General features: G+C 42.3%; 1 protein-coding gene across 2 annotated transcripts in view; it reads left to right on the top strand.

Annotated features, from left to right (window-relative positions):
- The window catches only part of LOC141004601 (uncharacterized protein C1orf21 homolog), a 31,593-nt gene extending 9,331 nt beyond the window's left edge, over positions 1-22,262 (top strand). The window contains exons 2-6 of one of the 2 annotated variants that reach the window (XM_073476184.1): positions 4,921-5,050; positions 14,927-15,012; positions 16,417-16,484; positions 18,233-18,293; positions 20,706-22,262. In XM_073476184.1, coding sequence (XP_073332285.1) covers positions 4,960-5,050; positions 14,927-15,012; positions 16,417-16,484; positions 18,233-18,293; positions 20,706-20,750 — 351 coding nt within the window. In that variant the 5' untranslated portion in view covers positions 4,921-4,959 and the 3' untranslated portion in view covers positions 20,751-22,262. The remainder of the gene's footprint in view (positions 1-4,920; positions 5,051-14,926; positions 15,013-16,416; positions 16,485-18,232; positions 18,294-20,705) is intronic. The other variant, XM_073476185.1, reaches the window with a different exon arrangement.
- The last annotated feature ends 976 nt before the right edge of the window (positions 22,263-23,238 follow it).

The following is a 23,238-nucleotide window of genomic DNA, read 5'->3' on the forward strand; positions in this document are numbered from 1 at the left end:
GACTCATTGAATTTCAACACTGACTATTGTGCCATTGTGAAGCCTTATTACAGGCCCCACTGTTATTTATTTATAGGTGTATTTGGCTTTGTAATAGTCTGCCCACTAGCTGTAGCCTATATGTATAACCAAAGTAATAGCAGCTTGGCTTACAGATTCACACAGCCTAGCATTATCCCTGCACACAACAATGGCACTGGGACTGCTAGGTCTATTTTTAGCCTGCTCCTACTCACAATTTGATGTTTCAATACACACAAATCAAAGCCCTTCAAACAGATGCTGCCCACACACTGGAGACCCTTTGAAAGTTAAGATCTATCAAAGCTGCTCACATTTCTCAGTGCACTTCTTTCTGGTTTCAGAAGGGAGTCTCTATGCATTTGCTAATCTAATATTCACATCAGTTCTACGCTAATAGCCCAGAGTTAAGAGAAACACGACTGATCCTGCTCTTGTCGTCTCTCTCAGTTTGCTTTTTCTTTCTCTGTAGCCCGTTCTGGCTTTTTCTTCTCTGCTTCACTGTGCTGTGATTCTCTGACAGGTAACACGCACCCCCGCGGCAGTGTTTCCGGGTACACACCTCGTCCTCCTCAGTGCAGAATCCTCATTTAAAGCGACTCTGTCAAGAGACAGATTATGCCGGATGAGATTATTTTTGAAACTTTGCCGCTGGAGTCTCTTTGCGACGACATGCGACGTGAGACTGCATTTAGAGCCATCCAGCTGTGCACGTCTGTGTGGGTGTATGAGGGTGTGTGAGCCGTAATTGAGTTGTCCCAGAGCGGCGGTCGCAGTAAGAGGTGTCCCAGGCTGCCTGGAACAGGCTGATAAGCTGCTCTCTAGACTGGGACACACACACAGCTGAGGCCACAGGTGACACAACCACACACATCCAAAGCTCCCCGGGTACAGGCTCCTCTCACCTGTGGGCCCTTTGAGAATTCATGTGTAAGCTCTGCTCAGGCTCTGTAGATTAATGTTGCTTTACCTGGAGACTGGAGAGCTGAGAAAAAATATTCATACACAGATTCCCTAATTGCTTAGTTTACTGATATGACTGAAGCTAGACCAATACATTGGCTAAGCTAACATAGCCGCTGATGTACTGGTATTGGTGTATATGGTGGCTAAGCTTGCGATAGTTTTTCTTCCTGGTGTAACACGGTTGTCGGGCATATACCGATTACCTTTTTCTTGCCCACTGCCCCCACTGTCATTTTGCTTTTTCAAAAATCAATACTTAGCCGACGTGGATTGCTGCATTTACAATCTGCCCCAGGCATCTACTTCGAGCTGCAGTGGGGCCAGCAGCAGAGTAGCAGGAGTCAGATTTCACTCATAATATGACGAGCGTAAAAAGAGTTTACCGACAAGACAATGGCGGAGGATTTTGCTGATTTGGCAGCATTTCATCTTTTAACCCAATGCAAACAAGGAGCCTGATAATGTTAATGAGGGAAAAGGAGTTGGTTACTTCACTGAGAAGTTGGGGGTTTGCAGCCAAATTGATCCACTGTAAACAAATGCAGTAAATGACCGTTCCGCTCTGTCGACGCATTTTTGATGAACGATGGCGGTGCTAAACTCGCTCAACACATTACAATTCCTGTGACTGACCTACTTCAAAATAAAGGTCAACTCGTGTTTCACCAGTTGACGACATTTCTAGTAAAAAGTCAGTGTGCCAGGTAATACCGATGTTGTCATTAGCTCTTTAGCCCATGCTGAAATGCTGCAAAATATAAGTGAAGTAATTTTCATCAGTGTTTCCTAAACATAGTTTCTCCGCCAGAGATCATGAACAAATTAATTTTTTTATATGTAAATGTTTCTCACTCTACATACAGTTCTCAACTACAACTTTCCCCTCCCCCTAGTATTTCCAAGCTGTGGCAAAGACAACTAGATTGCTTCCTCTTTCCTTAGAGTCACAACACAGAACAAAATTGAGTTTATTCATGTATTTAGTCTTTAACAGACGTGAAAGCAGATATAAATGGTGTCAAACAGACAAAACAGCACAGTGAAAATGTATTTTATAGGGAACCATCTAAAAACAGATGGTGTCATTATTCTGTAGCCATTACATTATGCAATTAACATTTATTTCAACAATGCTACATTAAAGCAAAAGTTATGTGTTTATTTATGTGAATGTTTGCAGATATATCATCATCAGACTTAAGCAGATCTCAAATATTGGTAATGTAGCAGCCTCAAAAATCAAGTTTTGTTCAGGCTCCAGATAGGAGAGCAGGTCATGCAACAGATCAGGGGGCATTTTAATGATGCCTGCAGTACAAGGCAGAGCCTGTTGCACTCTGACAGAGTAAATTTGGAAGTTTGCTCTATGATCATAGAATGAATATTTAATTCTTTTCAAACATTTGAGTCGTAGTTGGAGTTTTGGTTAAACCATACCACTGCTGACGTGGAGACAGCGTACAGTGAGGTCTGACAGGGAAAGACATGATCACTCAGAAAACCAGACAGATTGTAAACAAGCCAACAGTTTAGCTAGATTACAGTAACATAGCAACATGGGGTAGGGTCACAACCATCCTACAGCATCCATCACACGGTAGCCACTCCCTGCGTCCTGTACACCTGGCACTTTGTGTGGTGTCCAGAGAGATGGAGGCCGGTCGGCCGCAGCCTAAACACAGGCGTAAACACTGGCCTCCTGTCAACTTCAAACGCTGCGAGGATCACTGAAGGAGGGAGGAGGGGCAGGCGGCGCTCTTTTGAAGCTCTACACTCGTCTTTCTCTCTGGCCTCTTTCTATCCTACCTATTTTACATCCTTTCCTTCACCCCTGTCCCCCACCTACTTCCTCCCTTTCTTTGTCTTCACTGCCTCTCCAGAAAGCCTCTCCAGCCACTCTCTGCTCTCTTCATCCAAGACTTGTCCTCATCTCAATTATGCACCAGTGTTGCAGACTTCATTTTGGTGATGGGCAATCGTTGGCTGCCTCCGTGTGTGTCTGTGTATGTGTGCCTTTACGTACGAGGCAGCAGTCAGATGGGCTGTGTCAATGACAGCATATGGCATGTGTGAGTGACATGGGGACTATCTATAGTGTAATGTGTGTGACGCTGCGTGTGATTGACTGACAGGGACGTTCACAGCTTGGTGTCAGCTGGCCCTCAGGATGGGAGGGTTTTTCTCTCCTCCTTTCCGAATAATACTGAAGTGCGAGGTTTATTTTCGGCCCATCCTCATGATTTTAAGTGGGAGCTGTTTGAGGACACTTTAGCTGATTCAGGCCAAACACGATGTTTCAGAACGATGCTAGAGTTATTATTCAGCTGACAGAATAACGATTTATTTGTTGTTTTTAAAGCTGCACTGATTAAAACATTTTATATTAACAATGGATCAAATATCTAACTGTGATGTGAAGGCTGTTGCTTGTAGTGATGAACCCACAGAGAATTATCCGCCGACTCTGCAGTTCCCATGAGTTATACAGAGCATTTTAGCATCTTTTACCTAAAGAGATTGTCCGATATCATTTGTCCACGGCCGCTACTGATTCTTGATACTCAAACTGATAATTGGAACTGATTTACATTGCTGTAAAATAAAAATCTTAGTGGCAAAATCTAGAATAACCAGGAATGTAACTACAAAACAATTTACTCGAGTACTGCACTTGAGTACAGAATATTTTCATTTCCATTTCCGATACAAAAAAAGCAGCTGCCGATAACTGGATTAATGCTGAATATCGACCTTGATACTTGGCCAGAGCGATAATCCTTCTATCCCTACTTTTAGCTCATTGTTTTGTTTTTCTGGCCCCCAACTTTACTGTTTTGATTCATTGTCAACAACCCCATTTCCAGCCACAGCAGGCAGCTGTTTTAAGCTTAATAAAAGAGCTCTGATAAACCCACTGCACACCACCTGTCCAGCACTAAACAGCGGACAGACAATGTTAGAAACTAGCTGGTGAACATAATTTAGCATTTAGCAGCTAAAGTGCCAGATATATTTTCCTCAGGAGTTGGTGGAGATCAAAACAGAGCTACAAGGAGAGTGAATAATGGACTTACATTGGTTGGATGGGAAAAACATGATTACAACAAGTAAATGCTAATGTTGCTCTGCTGGATGTGTAATAGGCAACCATCATCATATCAGCGTTATAAGAATGAAAAACATCGGAATAGATCAGCTCTGTTATATTGCTCTGGCAGCTTAGGGTGGTAATTCAACATTTTTTGACATTTAAGAACAATTAATTAAATATTCAATGGCATTTTATAATACAATGTATGTATTTAATATGTCATATGAATATAATCAAAACACAACTTTATTTGCAGCCCTTTTCAACCAGACCATCTTGTTTATTCAGCCGCTGGGCCGCCCTGCTGCTCCTGCTCTCCACATATAATGACAGTAGTTATGTTTGGCCTAAAAGAAACACGGAATAATAGTTATAAAAGTAATAATCTGCAACATTTTCATATTAATGCTCTCTTTCTATCATGACTCAACCTCCAGTACAATTGTGGTGTTGAACACCAGGTGTGAGATAGACACTGCTGTGAGGTGAGGGCGAATAATTTTAGGTTTCCTGCCTCAGAGTCGCGTATAAGATGTCCAAATATATTTTTATGAACAAATGAAAAAAGCATTTAACAGCCTGCTCTGAAGTGGCGGTACAGTTTGCAGCTGTAGCGTTGACTAAATTGCAGATCGACGTGTCCTCTTTGAAGGAGAAGCAAATCTCAAACATTGTATGGAGCACTTAACATTGATTGACCCAGTTTGTTTGGAGTGAAGAAGAAGAGGCGCTGAACAAACAGTACAGTAGCCTGCATTTGAGACGTGATGTCTATAAAGTAGATCATAAAAACAACAAAACAGCAGGGTTATTTATTTTACGATGTTTGTGTCCCCGTCCAGGTGAGAGTGCGATGAGGAGAGGTGTCAGAGTGTGAGGCCATGGGCTGCACCTCGGCCAAGCAGGTGTCGGCCGTGCCCAACGATGAGGAGGGACGCGGCAAGGCCTACAGCAACGGAGACCTCTTCACCGGTCAGTACGCACACACACAGACACACAGACACACAGACACACAGACACACACACACACACACACACACACACACACACACACACACACACAGATGTCAATAAAAGCTTCACAACTCCATTTCACTCCGTTAATTGCTCAGCGCAGACCCATTGCCCTGTCTGCCCTCACAATATATTCTCTTCATTACAGCTCACAGTCCTCTGGCAGTGTGTTAAGTTCTCCATTTCAGACAATAACTGTCAACACCGCAGTTTTACTGGAGTCATGCATGTTGACAGTTCATGTAAGAGTGAGGAAGTAACCAGTTAATGAGACTGCAGTGTTTGACTCTGTGCTCGCTCAGGCGTTGTGTACAGTTGCACTATCCTTTTGACGATGATGATATTTGGGAAAGCGAAGCGTGAGATTTAAAATGGAGAGCGGAAAAGGAACCGAGGCAAAAGTTAAATGGGCACTCCGCCAATCAGTCAGATTGCTGGTTGCAGCTTCCTAAATGTAAGGATTTGCTGCTTTTTTGTCATTAATGATTATAAATGAAGAGTCTTTTGGTTTTGGCCTGTTGGCGGGACAAATGGAGCAATTCGAATTTTGATTAGATTTTTTTGAATTTTATAGACAAAATGATTAATCTATTAATAAAAATCAAATGAAATGAAACTAACTGCCAGATTATTTGATATGGAAAATAATCATTTGTCACTACTCAGCCTGCTAAAACACTAATATGATGTTTTCTGTTGCTCTGGAGGAAGTTGGTTTCCAAAGTTTGAAAGTAATAAGGTTGTATATTAAATGAATTGATATCGAGGTCTGAAGGAAAATGGGCATTCAGGAGGCAGAGGGGTTCTGATGGAGAAAACACTATTGAGTTGCATTATGGGAAATGTAGGATCCAGTGTTTTCAGGACTGAATATCTTGGATTCTGCAGTTGGATTCTGCAGTTGCAATTCTAACCATTCTTTCTTTAATCCGTCACTTTTGAGTGCCCCAACAACATTATGGAAGTGAAAACTTCTGGGGTGCTGGAGTACCTTGAAGATAGAAACCCCTCAGATTGATCTTAAAGGGGAATTTCACCCAAAAGCGCGTACCCTGTCTGAAGTGTCTGCATGAGCTCAATTGCCTGCCGAGAGCATAAAAAACAGCAACTCCGGGCTTCTGTAGACTTGTTGTATGGAACCATTTAATGTTTTTTCTTGGCTGTTTTTTACATTTAAAATTCCCCTACTTTGTTGTTTTTTTACAGTTGTTTAGAAGAACACTGCTTTGGTGTGAAGCTCCAGAAATGTTTTGTGGAGGAGGAATAATGACTGAATTTTCATTTCTGGGTGAAGAAAAGAAGGAAAAAACATATTTTTGACAGGCAAACAACATTGTTTTGTATTGTGTAGGAGTTGATAGTTTCACTGTAAAACTATTCAAATGAAATGGAAAAAAGGAAACGTCACTGTTACTCACAAACTAGACTTATGAAACCGAGACACTGCTTTGCTTAAAGGGGTTTCAGTCGAAAAAGGTTGCGAACCACTGGATTGTTCAGTGGATTATTGACTGGATTAGATGGACAGACAATAAATCATCAACAATTTTAATAATTGATTAATCATGTCTTCGTCTTGACTGCAGGAATTTGCTGCTACTCTGTTTCCATTATTTTAACATGATTTTTTTTATATTCTTTTTTACTTTTGGACGTCACCTCACCTCGCCTCACCTTGCAAATTTCTGACATTTTCTGTGGATGTGGCTCAGGTGGCAAAGGAGGTGATCCATTAATTGCAGGGTTGGGTTTGTGGCTCATTCCCCGGCTCCTCCTGTCAAACTGTCCTTGAGCAAGACTCTGAACCCTCCCTATTGCTCCCTATTATGTGGGTGAAATATTATAAGTCGTTTTGGACAAAAGCGTCTGCCAAATTTGATGTATTTTTTTTTTTTTAGAATCGATTAATTGAAAACATAATCAACAGAGTAATCTGTAATGTGTATAATTGTCAGCTGCAGCTCGAGCTTTATTAATAGCTGGCAGGCTGTTGTGCAACGAGGGGACAGAAATGAAAGTGAAAGCCAGAGAAAGAGGGAGATGATGGGCGGCAGAGGGATTAACAGCGATTAAGAATTAGGAGCAACACTCTGCTATGACTGCACGTGGGTGGATGGACGTGGCAGATGACGATCCACAGGAGGTCCTCTCTCTGACCCTCCAAACCCCCCCACTTCCCCTCATCCAGCCCCCCGCCCTGCTCCTGCGAGCTCCCTGCTCTCTCGTCTCGCTTCCCTCTTCGTCTTTTAAGGAGCAACAGAACGAGGCAGGAGACGAGAGGGAGAGATGGGGGCGAGTGAAGCGTTTTCCTTGAGAGACGAAGGGAGAATGACGTGCGTTGACGCTGTTGCTGCCGCTCTTCTCTTTTTTTTTCTCTCCTCAACTACTCCGTCGCTGTTAGATCGCCTCTTCCCTTCCCCTGCTCAAGGCCTCGTTCTTCCCTTCCTCTTTCTCTCTCTCTCTCTATTTTGGGTCTCTGGCACCCCCCCTCCTCCACCTCCTCTCTCCCTCCTCTTCCTGCCTTCATCTCCCAGTGTTTCTTCTCCCCAGCTCTTTTCCTCTCTTCTCTGGCACAACATTAGGTCAGAACCTTTTGTCCTTTCACCTCCCCTCCTCTTTCCTCCCTCTTCTCCCCCCCCTCAGCCTCGCTGTCACTTGGTTAAAGGCGAGTCCAGTGGCTTGTCTGCGTGTGTTGAGAAGGCCAAAGTGACCTGGATAGCGTGGGTTAGACTTATCCTAAGCCCACAACCTTAAGTAACATCCTTTATTCACCCTCCCCCTTTTCTTCATCTCATCTTCATCCTCTCTTATCACTGTCTAGACTTCTAACGTCTCTGCAGTGTTTCAGTCATTGTCACACACTGTGAAGTCATTCTTTCCCACTTAACTCGTCGCCCTTTCCAACCCCGGTCAGGCTGCCTCGCTGCATCCGGTGTATTTCTCATGATCAAGGCGGAAAAGATTGGTCGGCCCTGGTCGGTCGGCCCGCCTACACACATGTACATCACCCCCAGTAGACGTATGTGTGTGTGTGTGTGTCTGCGTGTGTCCATGCATTTGTGTATGTTTTCATATCGGTACATTCAGTGAAGCAGGGAGTACTCATCTTGCTCGCACTGATCCGCCTCCGACAGATTGACTGCCAGTCAGCCTGTCATTGTGTGTATTTGCGCGTGTGTGTGTCCTAGATATTCTGGCTGCCCGCTCTGTCAGACTCGGGCCACTAACCCCTCCACCGTCCAACAACCCACCACCCCCACCCGACTCTCTCTGGGTCGCTCACACACAATAACCGGAAAAGTCTGAGCTCCATTACACAAACACTGGAGGACGACGAGGGAAAATAGCAACACTCTCCACAACATCATGCTATTGATGACCGCAATAATCACAGTCGGAGGAGATGGGAGTGGAGATAGCGTATGTGTGTATGATTGTGTACACGGCACACTAACATGTATGCACAATATGGTGGCGTGCAGATTTCACTGTTTGTTTAAACATTTGGCTTGTTTAGAGGCGGTTCGAGGGTCTGACCTTCTGATCTGAATTTGTGTGTCAGACGCAGAGAAAGTTGGTATGTACAGTATGAACCTGCAAAAGCATCAATGGTATGTTTTACTCCCAGCGAATAAAACAGGATCGGGGATCACTCAAACTGTTTCTTTTATAAGTGCTTCAAAGCACTGATGGCACTTCAATCATACTGTGAGCTTTCTTTATCAGACCGCTAAGTGGGCGCTTAGTTCTTGGAAATATTATCACGGTTGAAAGAGAGCCGCTGCATCCTTGAATGAACTTTTTGTTCAGAGAATTATCTCATCTTCGGAGAGCACAAAACGTAAATGACAAGCCAAACTCCCAACAAATGCAGTTTATGTGATACAGCTCCTGGAGTGGGAGGTCAATGAGAGCGCAGCACTCATCCCTCAGTATCGCTGCTGCTGTAGTGGCCTTTAACAAGGCTGCTCCAGTGAGGTTAACTGGGGTTGTACTGGGCAGCTTCCAGGTGTGACTGTGGAGCAGGGCGTTCCTGGAAAACAACACTCATACCCAGTGAATTAAGCTCTGGTTAAATAAAGGTTGGACATATGCACTCGATACAGAGCCAAGAACCAACGTGCACCAGTTTTATTTAAAGGAAAAGTTTAAAAAATACTTTTACTGCTGGTGCAACTAACAGTTATTGTCATCGACAATTAATCTTTCAATCCTTTTCCTTGATTAATTGATTAGTTGTTTGTTCTATTAAATGTCAGAAAATGTCGATCAGTGTTTCCCAAAGCCCAAGATGATGTCCTCACATAGCCTTATTTGTCCCAAAGATATTCAGTTTACTGTCAAAGAGGAGGAAAGAAACCAGAACATTTTCATATTAAAGAAACTGATGCTGAAGATAGACGAAGAAATTAAAAAGCAAGTAAAATCAACCAACACACTTGTTGCCCTCTGTTTTTATCCCCTGTCTCCGATTCAGTCACAGTTAGTTTGTGTAGTTATTTTGAGACCCGGTTTATTAAGTTTACAGCCTGCCATGCTGTTGCTCCTGCATTGCACCATGTGCAATGACACAGCTAAGAACCAATAGTGCGATGATTCGACTGACCAAACATGAGTCGACTCGGGGTCTTCTCCACTGAGAATCATCAAGTTTTACAAATGCCAGACATGTTTTTATCATACAGGATAGTAATTTAAGTTTAAAATGGAATTGAAATTAATTCAAGTACTTAAATTTGACAGTGGAGAAGGTGTGACAACCCTCGCTTTTCTAGACCTTCTTAAGATCAAATCAAGTGCATCTCTGTCTGCGTACTGTTCTTGTAGGAAGTGTTTCCCCTTCTACCAAATCATCTGAAACTGTTTGTCTGCCCATCCTCAGGATATTTTCTGTGAGTTTGGTTTGTGATTTGTGTGCCTACATGACATCTGTGGCTTGTTGAATGCATCCACATGTGCGATCAAAAGCTGCTACAGCCAATCCACGCCACACATCCTCGCTACGCGGCCCTGTCATTAACACAGTGCGGACATCAGTCCTCATTATCTCTGCAGGATGCCTCTCTGTCTTTGGATATTTTTAAGAAATAGTTCCAGCCTTTCATTCTTTTTAACATTTTTATTCAGACAAAAAATGTGATGAATTCCAGACACGGCCCCCTCAGATTGCTCTCAGTGACACCAAGTCATTTCAGTGATGCATTTCATTAGAGGCCAGTATCAGCCTAATATATCAGGAAGCTAACTAGAGTCTACAAAATACAGTAATCACTGATTTCAGCAACATTAGGCTAATGAGTCACTGCAGCTGCATGCAGGCTAAAGTCTGTTTATACAGCATGTGTACGTAATGTCTCATTTTTAATATTATGGGCCTGATGGAGAAAACTCTGAATGAACTGGATTTTTACATTTTATATCAAACTCTTTCACAGCAGTTGCTTGTTGTCTGACGTCTTCAGTAGGTAATTGAGGAGCTCCCCTGTGGTCGCGGTTACAGTTGGCACTACAATAACAGATGGAATATTTCAAAATGTCTTCTCTGATCAGTCTCTATCCCACTTTTCATCATTTTATCCCCGTATGCCCATATAAAGTCATTTCACTTCGGAATATCAAGCAGAGTATTTCAATACTAGTTTCTAAACTGATGCCCCCTTGGTGTGTGTGTGTCTGTGTGTGTGTATTAGAGATGAGACTCAGTGTTCAGGTGTAAATGTCATGGCCATGCCGGGGATGGCCTGGAGCCAGAGTGGCCAAGGGGGAGGACACACAACAGGAAGGACAGAGTGACATAGCCACAGGACAGGCAGGCAAGCTAGAATAGTTACAGCGCGCACACACACACACACACACACACACACACACACACACACACACACACACACACACACACACACACACACACACACACACACACACACACGTACAAAAATACACACACACACAGTCAAAGACGGCTATTTCAATGACTCACACTCATACGAACAGCATACTTGCTTAAAACGACAAACGTGCTGATACAAACGCACAGCGTTATCTGAAATAGAAACATGCTTAATGCACAAACACACACACACACACACACGCACACCCTCGTGCACACACACGCCGTCACAACCATCGGTACCTTCAGGTCAGCGAACGCAGAGTTCCGGCCTCTAATCAGAGATGAGAAAGATGTCCACATCACAAAATCACGGCTTCTCAAAATAGTCCTTCCCTTTCATCTTCCCCTCCCTCTCTCCCAAAGCGAGCCCGGCATCGGCGTGACGAAACACCCTTGTCATTTCTAGTGACAATGACAGCCACACACACACGTGACTCACACAGCATGACCAGTTTTTTTTTTTTTTTTTACATCTAAATTGAAGCAAAGTCTGTGATGTGATGAGTGTTGATTGGTGTAAGCTGGGTCACTTTGATCTATCTATACCCGTCACATTCGGCTCAGTGACGATCCTGTAACAGGAGCAGAACGTTCAGCCTGTTTAACCCGGCAGCTCACCCATATTATAAAATGACATTTTTCTCAACTGCTGCTCAAAAAATGTCCATTTGGATTTATTTACATAGCCCACAGCAGCAGCTAATTCTACCCCCTCCTATTCACCTTAAAGCTACAGCTTATACGGCTTGAAATTTCAGTGGATGGCCTCTGTCGCATGCAGGAGAGCCGAGGAAACGGCTCTTAATTCTCTCTCTTGCTGCGTGTTTACAGTGCAGATCTTAGCTCGGTGAGCCTGTGTAGTGTTAGAAAACCGTTTGTGTGCGTGTCGGCGTGTTCAGACAGGAGCTGCTTCGCTCCGACTCGTTTACATTCCTGAGACAAACAGAACAGCAGAAAGTAGTCGGCATTTGTTTCTTCTCTTTCTTGTAAATCTGTCAGCTTCCCTCCTTCTCTCTTCTCTCTCTCCTTCTCGCTGCCTTTGAAGTGATTTCAGTGACGGAGCACGTGTGAGAGGTAGAAACACAGGTGATCGCGCACACTCAAACATACACAGGTGATCCAGGTGGATTGTGAGCGACAGAGTGAACCCTTCAGCTGGGTCCAAAGTGGCACAGACGGACAGACGCATGGATAAACAGACAGCTGATAGAGTGAGGGCAAAATACAAGGAGTGCAACAGATAAGGCTGAGGGGGCCCTGTGTGTGTGTGTGTGTGTGTGTGTGTGTGTGTGTGTGTGTGTGTGTGTGTGTGTGTGTGTGTGTGTGTGTGTGTATCAGCGGCTGCTTTATCAGTTGAACGTCCAACAAGCAGGTAGTCAGCAGAAATGCAGGCGTGCTTGTATTGTTCTGCTCAAGGTTAGGTGTGGTTTGGTCTTACGTAAAGGTGCTGTATGTGGAGTTTTTACACTTCATATCGTCTGACATCACTGTCAGATTTATTGTGATATGATCTGCTGTGTTTTATAAGCACCACTGAGGGTTGGTCTGCTTCCTGTTATGGGTTGTTCAGGTCTGTTTTAGTGCTGAAACAATAGGTCTTTGTCCAAAATTGCTCCCTATTTACTACACAACTACTCTGTGTTACCTTTCCGCCATTTTATTTTAATGTACAAATTCTCACACTGTAAAAAAAATGATTACCAGTCACCATTTCTTAAGCCCAAGGTGACTTCTGCGTCCGTCTGTCTGTCTGTGCATCATGCTTGTGTTTGTGTATGAATATGTATACTAGAATATATGATGTGTGTATGTATGTGTGTATGCCTGTCGACTTGTGCACTTCATCCTATATGCATGGATGCGAGAACTAGGGGTGCTGAGCCCTAAAATGGGGGTATAACAGGGGTATAACATAAGCCGAATTCACAAGAAGGCCCAACTAATTAAGAATTTGTCAGAAACAGCACTTCACAAAGTTTATAAAGTTTCTCCAAACTCAACAACTCACAAAATTGAGCGATTTTGTAAGGGAGTCTGGGGAATTTCTCTCCCTCTTCATCTCCTTGCTGTTGTTTGCTGTAGTTTACTGACTGACGTCTCATGTCCCTGCCTACTGTATATATGAAGCACTTTGTAACTGTGTGTTTTAAAAAGTACGACAAATACAAAATAAATTATTATTCAAACTCCTTGATTCTTCCGACTGATAGTCCAAAACCCAAAGAAGTTCAGTATACGATCATAAACGACAAAGAGAAGCCCAAAATCTCAGAATTGAAAATCCAAAATATCTTTCAGAAGCATTTTTCTGATTAATTTTCTGTCTATGAACTAGTCATTGAAGATCTGATCTAAATACACTTGGGATTTAGACTGCTGGTTGGACAAAAGTTTGAGGATGTCCCCTTTGGCTTGTGGAACACTTTTTTCACCATTTTCTGGCATCGGCTAAGAAATTAATTTGTTTATTGTAAAAAAAAAAAAAAAAAAAAAAACTGTCCACAGGCTAATTGATACTGGACATAATCATCAGTTGCACCCCTAAATACATCAATGCAAGTGTCCCTCCAATGTCAACCTGCTGGCACACTGAAAAATACAATATTAAGGTCAGTAGAGGCTCCAAGTTTCACTACGATATCTCACATTGAAGTCAGTCTGTCACTACTTGGGCTGCACAATATGATCTTAAATCTTTATCACATGCAGTTTTCACAATTCTTTCTGTAACTGTAAATGTGAAGATAAATACTTTTTAATGAATCAGTGCATGATATGTCATTTCTCTTCTTGCTCACTTCATATCGTTTGTCCCAGGGTTGCACAATATATCATTTCAGCATCGACTTTGCAATGTGTGCTCGCACAATAGTGCACAGATGCGCATTATCAGGGCCGATATTCAGCACTTTTCTGATTGTAGGTATCAGCGATTTTTGTGCCTGATTGCCGATAAAATAAATACATTTAAAAATGCAGTACTTTTGCTCTGTTTCAGTATTCTTTCACTGTCTGACTGGTTACACGCCACAAGTAATAGCTGATCAACACTGAATAATCTGAATCTGCAAAGTAACTAGAGACTCAAATAAATGTAGTGGAGTGGAAATATTGGAAATGGAAATACTCAAGTATTTGAGTAAATTGAAGTTAGTTACATATTATCACTGGTTATTCTCAACTTTGACACCAAGATTTTTTATTTCGGTTCCAATTATCAGTTATCAGCCCTAGTTTGTCCTGATAGATACAGTTTAATAACCAGTCAGAGATCATGCACCTCTGGACTGGACTGTGGCCTCATTGATTCGTTGAATTTCTGGTTACATGTCGCTGGTTATGCATTTATTCTAATCACTGTATTGAAACGAGTAAGAGACAGTTCAGTTTAGTGCCTCGGTCTCTGTTCTTTAGCAGTGATGTGCAGTGTGGGGCGTGGTGGCGGTGCCGCGCAGTTTTTGCGGAAGTGTTACCGTTCTTGCCGCTGAGCTCGTCTTAACTGTCTTAACTGTCTAAGCTGTTCATGTAGTCTAGAAGCTGTTCAACTGATCTTTAATCCCCTCCAGCTTCCTCCTCCTTATCTGCTCCCCCTTTTTTCCCTCACTCCTGTCTCTCCTCAGACGAGCCGCTGTAGCTAAAATGGAAAGGAGACGCCTCGTGTCCTCCTGTCTGAACCTCAGCTGTCATGTTCACTCTCTAACACACTGTATCAGGTTGTCGTTATCAGATTACCTCGGGCGAATTATAACTAAAATCGATGGTCCGGTCATTGGTAATGGTGACATAATGCAGTGAGAGTACAGTGATGCCGATAGGTCAATTATTTCAGCTTTTCAGATCATATTGGGCAGGATGAATGAACGAACCGGGTCAGTGTTTCTTCATGTCGCCTCTTTCTACCTCCTTTAATCATGCCCCTCTCTCTCTCTCTCTGTCCCCTCCAGATGAATACAAGATGAAGGGAGTGGAGGAGGTGAAGTACATGAGAGGGGAAGAAAACCGTGTGAACGCACGCAACCAGGAGAACCTGGTGAGAGACACACGCACACACACACACACACACACACACACACACACCCCCCGACCCATCCGCTGACAGCCCGTCATCAGACTCAGACCTTTTCCCTGACAGTTTATCAGCTCGAGCGAACAGGCTCGCATTTGTGTCCGAAGGCAGCTCCTATGGCCTCACACGTACACAGTTATTGTCTATGGCTCATGTGCAAAAACACACACACACACACACACACACACACACACACACACACACACACACACACACACACACAGGTAGAAACAACATGCCAGCGTGTGTGGAATGTGGAGGCTGATCGCATGGTTGGTTTGACGCCCTCCTGCAAAACCTGTTGTCTTAAACAGGAAAAGAAATGCTATATTGTCATCTAAGAAATCTTTTTTTTCCGTATAAATAACTGCACATTTAGAAAAGGTTGCACATATTACGTCCTTCTGGATGCACTAAATGGCTATAAAGTGTGTTAGTGTGAAGCGAAAGCCCGTTTGCTTGCTTAGTAAATCAGGTCAGCCTGCCTGGCGTCCTGAAACAATAACCAATGTAGTTATAAATCCTGATTAAAAAAACAGAAGTAGTCTCACGCTGCCACTAATTTATATCACTGCAGCTCAAAGGGGAAGCACCTCTTACACTCTGAAACTCGAAGCCACAGCAAAAGCTCAAGAGAAGCGGAGATTTTAAATGAAGGAATCAGATAAATGCTGCTTGAATGAGGCTCTTTTGAACCGTGTCAGCAGCTTTGTGTTTTCCTGTTATCTCTTGGATACAACAAACACAGCTTGACTCACTGCAAAGGTCTCTGCATTTTTTGAGCTGCATAAATTGTGTAAATGGCTGTTGTGTTGTTTTAAAATGGGAGGTATGGTATGTTATTGGAAGACCCAAACCACATTTTGACTTAGCCAGGCTATCCTCCAGTACAGTCACTGCATGTGGTCAGACCAGTGTTTGTTTCCTACCACCCACTTGTCATTACTGTAGGTGTTTACAGTCAAAGAGGAATTCACTCACACGCAAAGTGAGTGGTGAAAGATGCAGCTTTACAGTACTTTGGTTGCTGCAACGTTTTACTACAGCGGGAAACTGTAGCCAAAAAACATGGAAGGCCGCTCATGCCAGGTGACCAACCTTCATCAGAGTTGATACAACAGTTTTATTTACGTACATTATAACTGTGCCTGATGTCCTGTGGATGTCGAGCAGTGGCAGCTGGGCGAGGACGTAATTCAATAATGCATGTTTGATGTGTGCTCTCAGTGGCGCGGCTGTTTGCTGATACGAGCCGTTTGTTTTTTGCCTGTTTTATCAGCTGATAATGAAGACTAATGGGGTGTGTGTGTGCGTGTGTGTGTGCTTGTGTGTGCGTGTGTGTGTGCTTGTGTGTGTGTGTCTTTTCAGGAGAAGAGTAATGTGCAGTACAGGGGCAAACCGCAGAAAGAGGTCGCTGCAGCAAACATCAAGTCGAAGTAAGTCTGCATACTGTAAACATCTGGTGTATATTGTGTAAGAATACATGATTTATGTTTTATGGAGAAGTCTTAAAACTCAAGCTCACAAATATTGTTAAAGGGTCAGTTCACCCAAATTATAAAATAAAAACACTTTTTCTCACTTACCTCTTGCAGGAGCCATACATTAGTTTGGAATGTGTCTGACCAGGTTTTGACATTAAGGCCGCAATTAATAGTTATTTACATTATTGAATAACCTGCTGATTATTTCCACGATGTACTGATTATTTGTTAAGTCTATAAAATGACTCTATAGTGGCTGATACCTCGGCACCATATTCGTCTGATAAAGGCAAAATGACCACAAAATATAAAACTAATAACTTATGACAAAATAAAGCAGCAAATCCTTTATTATCAATTGGAAAAATAGTTGGCAACTAAATTTTCTTTCGATCTACTAATCGATTGACTAATTGTTGCAGTTGCATTTGACGTATGCCTCTTTCTGCCTTTATCCCAGATAGGGTTGTCGGTATCACAATATTTACGTTATATTAAAACTAAAATGTTAATGTTGTGTTTATTAATACACGTATGATAATATCGTGTGAATTATCCGTCGAAGATGTTCTGCCTCGTGCATCTTTTGTTTATGACTTCATCTGTTTGCATTAGTAAGTGAGGAGTTGATAGTAATCATTCTTTTTGTTACACTTTGTTTCAGTTGTGGTTACAGACTCTCTCCACCTCCCTACACTCGTATTTTGAGGGTAATTTATTTGCCATAAAAAGAGACAAAACACACACAACATACTGTATATTTGATCACTTTTTGATAATGTCGTTATCGTGAATTTGTTTGGCCACAATAATCAGCTAAAACCTGACCATCCTAATCCCAGTAAAATGAAGGTGGACTGCTTTGAATTTGTGGTGCTCACAGCACTGAAAGATTTTCAACAGCAACATGTCTCTCTAGAGATAAAGTTCCAGTTATAAACCACAAACCTCACTGTGAACAGCTGCAATTCCCAAGGTTGAGAATGAACTTTTCAGTCTCAACCATCAAGCCGGACTGTCCTTAAAATAAAATAAAATAAAATACTCATAAAAATGGAAATCTGAACATTTAAAATCAAATTACAACTAGTCAGAGCTCATCTGCTAACAAAACAAGCGAAGGCTCCAGAGCAGCTACTAATGGACTTTGTGGTGAGATTGTTTGGCCAGCTCACTGTGGGAGTATTATCATAGAGAGCAGATCTAATGAAAACGGATACATTTGTTGTGATTGTGAAGTGAACTGACCCTTTAATACACCGTCGTGTCCAGCGTCCATTATATGTGACTTAGAATCGGTGTGTTGATATTATGATGTGTGCAGTAAGTGATATGTTGTGTCTGGTTTATGTAACGCTGCCTCTTGGCCAACCTCTGCAGACTTTGTGTATGCATACATGTTGGTTGTTAGCGGCTGCAGAGTATTTCTCCCTCAGATGAGAGACGAGGTTAATACTTTATAAAATAATTATTTAAATTTCTCCACAGCCTCGCGACCATGGATTTCTCACACTGCACTGAGGATTGTGTGTGTGTGTGTGTGTGTGTGTGTGTGTGTTTGTGCTGTGTGTGTGTGTGTCCTAGTGTGTGTGTACTGGTGTGTTTGTGCTGTGTGGGGGGTGTAATGGAAAATTCTCATGATGTATTTGTTGCCTCCCCTCTCCAACTTCCTCTCCCCCTCCTCTGTCTCCCCCTCTCAGTATTCACACGTCAGAGAGCCAGCAGGAATTCTTCAGGATGCTGGATGAGAAGATTGAGAAGGTGAGGAGGGTGTGTGTGTGTATGTGTGTGTGTGTGTGTGTGTGTGTGTGTGTGTGTGTGTGTGTGTGTGTGTGTGTGTGTGTGTGTGTGTGTGTGTGTGTGTGTGTGTGTGTGTGTGTGTGTGTGTGTGTGTGTGTGTGTTAGAGGGGCACAGAGTGGGTCTCGCAGCCTTTAAAGAAACAGCTGGGTCTCAGCATTTAAAGAGACAGACTGTACAACAACATCCATTAGTCCCCATTGTCATTCTGCTTAGCAGCTCAACGCTGCGCTCCACATGTGTGAGGGGGAGGAACAGGTCATCGCTGCAGTGATGATGAGCACTTACTCCTCTCCAGTCTGCCACTTGAATTACACAGCTTGTTTCTGACTATAGATGAGGTTGCAAAGTGGAGCGACAGTGAGTAATGGCTGGATTCAGCTTTGGTATTTGATACATTTCATTTTTCTGCCCTGTCGGTGTGTTTTTAGCAGAGGTGGGAGAATATAAGGGCTCTATAACTTCAGTGAATGTCAGGATAGAAACGCATAGAAGTCCTGCAGTCAACATTTTGCTTAAAGGTGCAATATGTCAAAAAAAACTATAGGGGGCAGCACATGGCTAACTGCTGTTAAGTGTAGCTGCTAACTGTAGCTGCCCTTAGTAAGCTCTGTTTGCTGTTCAGCTAATGCTTCAGACTGGGAGCTCAGTTTAGACATCATAATGTCAAAACTGTTATTCATTCACATTCTGCTGATACTTTTTGAACATTTTCAACTAAAATTTGTACATTTTGAACTTTTTAACAGATTAATATCAGGATAGTTTGCTTAAAGCTGCTCTATTCAATATTTTTGTATTAACACCAAATTACTTTATTATGCATAATGTGAAATCGGTCGCCAATAGTGCTGAACAACAAAGAAGTATTGCCTCTGCAGTATCCCTCAGCTCTCAGGAGCGTTTTAGCATCTTTCTGCGTATTGTTTTGGTTTTACATCCCACAACTTCACTGCAGCTAAAGAGCCAGATATTTCCTGCATTAGTCGGCGGAGACCAAAAACAGCTACTAGCTCAAAATTCAAAATGAATGCTTATGTTTCACTGTCTGCTGAATGTGTAAATTTAATGACACACTATGTCGACTTAATGAAATGATTATGTAATATATGATAAATGAATAGTTAATGCAGGTTTAAAGCATCAAAAGTAACGTCCTGTTTCACACTGCTGTGCATTATTGGATCATTGTTACAGACACATGACGGTGCAAGCAGCAAAATGTTTTAGCTGGTTGAGATGGAACTAATCTTCACTGTTTTACAAACTGTTGGGTTTCTAAAACAAATGTTATACATTTTGATGCACTGACTATTTTAATCTTGAATGGTGCTGCTACTAACATTTATTTTTGACTAATGGAAATGTATATTTGCTTTTGTTTTCAATTATTTCTGAAAGGTATAATATGTGAGCATTGGCCACGTGTTGAATTCACACTCAGTACAAATAGGGGGCAGCACAAACTGTTGCTTAGTGTAGCTGCCGTTAGCCATTAGCTCGCTTCGCTGTGCAGCTAGCAGTCTGGACTGGGAATTTGGTGTTCGTGTTGGTCATTGCCAGCACAGGAGCTCTGGACTGGGACCGGCCGGGGCTAGCTGGCTAGCCATGCTAAACATGCTTTGTAATTCAATACATAGACAACATTCTTACGTATTGCACCTTTAGTAATCATTTGTTTGGTTGACAAAATATCTGAAAATACTGAAAAACTATTTTTCACAAACAAGGTGAGCTTGTTTCTATCACAACAAGCAATTTACTCACTTCTCACTTTATCACATAACACACAGAAAGGCAGAGTTTTAGTTAAACAATCAATCATCCAAACAATTGCTGATGAACGTTCGACAAGTAGCTTTACAGATAAATGAAGTGAAGATTTAAAATACATAAAGTAGCATGAAATAGAAATACAGCAGTTAAGTACATCAGTGTCGTACTTTGATAAATGCACTTTGTTACCTCCCACCACTGATTTATTTGCGGCGCTCTGCTGAGGCAGCCTGCGTTTTAAAACTTTATTTAAAGACACACAGAGTAGCGTTAGATGAGCTGTTAGGCACGCTCTGGAGAGGAAATGGAAAGGCAGTTGAGTTAGCTCCTCATCATGATGCGAGAAACAAAGCAACATAACTGCCCACCTGTCAGCACTTTACAGCTTCATCCACTTTCTTTGTCAGTACCTGGAAAAAAAACAAGTTTAAACGTGGCTGGAGTAACAGGTGCGTGGGGGTTTATTCTGCAGGCAGACAGTTCAGAGTCAGTTAAAGTAGGTTATTACCGAGTATGCTTAACTGGAACAAATGAGAGTAGAAAAAAAACATGAAATCACGCAGCAGATCTCATTTTCTCTGTAATCCCTTTCTTTGCAGGGGCGAGACTACTGTTCAGAGGGGGAGGAGGAAGATGGGACATAGCACAGAGGCCCCCCGAGATTCACCCCCGCAGGGAGCCTCACAGCGTGTGTGTGTGTTTGGGTGTAAATGCGTACGTGTGTGCTCATGTGTGCCTGAGAGAAAGACAGTTGAATCAGTGTTTCACCATGTGACGGGACACTGTGTGTGTTGGTATGAGCATGTGTGTGTTTTTGAACGTATGGCAAAGATAGTATTTTAATCAAAAGTGTAAGAGTGGGGGATACATGGGAGAAAGAGAGAGAGAATGGGATAAAGAAACACTTTCTTCAGAGACTACAGCCCTCTTCTCTTAGCGCCTCACCCCCTCCGGCCCCTGACTGGACAGATGGAGGTGGCGGAGCGATGATGGGACAGACAGATGAAAGGAGGGAGAGATGGAGGAGGACGTGACGACGGACGGGCACATGTCGCCATGAAAGGAGAAAAGGACTCGCCACATTCGGGTCAAGCAGAGTAATTTCCTCAAGCAGCTCCCCATCTCTCCATCTGTCCGTCCATATCTGTCAGTCCATACCTCCCTGAATATCTAACCCCTGTGATTGGACAAAAGGAACTCATAAATGGAGGACATCTTGGTGGATGTGTGTGGAGAACTGAAAGACGCAAGTGAAGAAGAAGAAGGGAAGCCCGGGGAGGAAACGACGGTGAAGGCAGAGGAGTAACATAACGCCACCAGGCCTGCCTACCTACAGCCATGAGGGACTAAGAGAATGGGTGAGGGCGGGTGAGGGAATATGGAGAAGAAAGAGTGAGAGATTTGTGATATTTTAATAAGAGAGAGTAGGGAGCGAGCTGGTGATTTAGAAACTCTAAACTCCTCCTGCCTTCTGAAGTCAAGGACCTTTATTTTATTTTATTTTATTTTATTTTTTAAATTCTGTTCCTCAGCCACTTGTTCAGTTATTTTCTCCCTTTTCTGATGTTCATTTCTTCGGTTTTACTCTTGGCTTCGTTCGTAGTGTATCATCAATCGTCAATGTCATTATCATCCTCGTCACCGCAGCAGGCAGACTGAAGCTGCGTTAGTTCAGAGCGTCTGTGTCTCAACCCCATACATCCTCCTTAATATACCATCACTGCGGATACTACATACTGTACATACATGGAGTCTTTTATTGTACATACGGTAACACACTCATCCCCAAACACTCAGCATGTACATATAAACCACACAAACACACACTATCGTATCCCTTTCATTTCACCAGCAGACCATCATGTGCATCAATCAGAGGTTTCTGTGAAGCTCTATTTCTGCTTTGGTTCAGTGTTCACTCACACACACACACACACACACACTGACACACACACACACACACACACACACACACACACACATACACACTCGGGCACTGAAGCAGTAAACTGGGCTGAGCTCAAGTGGAGGATGCGTGGTTGCCATGTAGACACAGACCTGATCACATCTTTTGTTGTCATCTTTACTGGATACTTCCTGTTGTATTATTTTGAATACTTTTTTTCTATTAAAAATAAAAACAAAGAAGCTCTTAATGTCTTTGGCATCTTTGTGTGTGTGTGTGTGTGTGTGTGTGTGTGTGTGTGTGTAGCTATAAGCTGAGTAATGGAGCGCCGTCATGCTTGCAGTGCACTGAGGGGTGTGAAGTCAGGTCTATTTTCCTGTGGTCATGCTGCCTGAAGCCAAGCAGTCAGAGCAGATTCACTCAGAAAACCAAGACTGTGCTATGCCACCTGCTGGCAGAGTATCACTACTGCAGTCTAGTAAGCAAAATGACACAATTTAAGGTCCTGTGTTTAGATAATTATACATGAGGGATTTTTGAATTTATATATTTTTTTCATCTGGGTTCAAGTGAAAACAATGTGGAAAATTAACAGAAAAATATGACTTATGAAAGATTAACAACTTTAAGCATTTATTATTTCTCATTATTTAATTTCATTAAACTATTTTCAGGAGATAAATGTCATCCAGATGACATGACTTCAAAGTGACTGTGGAGGCCAGTTCAGCACCTTTTAACAGTCAATTCAAAGAGCTTTACATAAGGAAAACATTCAGTGCTACAACACATTTAAAATAAGATTATATAACTTTCAAAGAATGAAATAACATACTGCTCTTAGAAAAGATCTGGTCTGACCAGTAGATAATTGAAGATAATTTTAAGCTAATGCTAGCAAACTTTGGATCAGTGTTGCTGTGTAACTGACACTGACAGTTGGATGACTTCATGTTTGTTTTCTACTTCTACTATATTTTAATATTAACCGTTATCCCACCATTGTCACGTGTAGCGAGCTGCTGCTGTTCAGCAAAATTTTACAAAGTCTCACTTTAAACTACACTGAATCTAAAAATATAATCAATTAAAGGTGCACTATGTAGTTTTGGGGATTGGCTGATTTCTTTTTTTATATACCTAAACAAACTTTTAAAACAAACTGTCTTTGTTTTTCGTGACTAAATAAACTGTATAAACAAACACAATTTCATACTGTTTAACTT

The sequence above is a fragment of the Pagrus major genome, chromosome 11 (genome assembly GCF_040436345.1).
Source record: "Pagrus major chromosome 11, Pma_NU_1.0".
Taxonomy (NCBI): domain Eukaryota; kingdom Metazoa; phylum Chordata; class Actinopteri; order Spariformes; family Sparidae; genus Pagrus; species Pagrus major.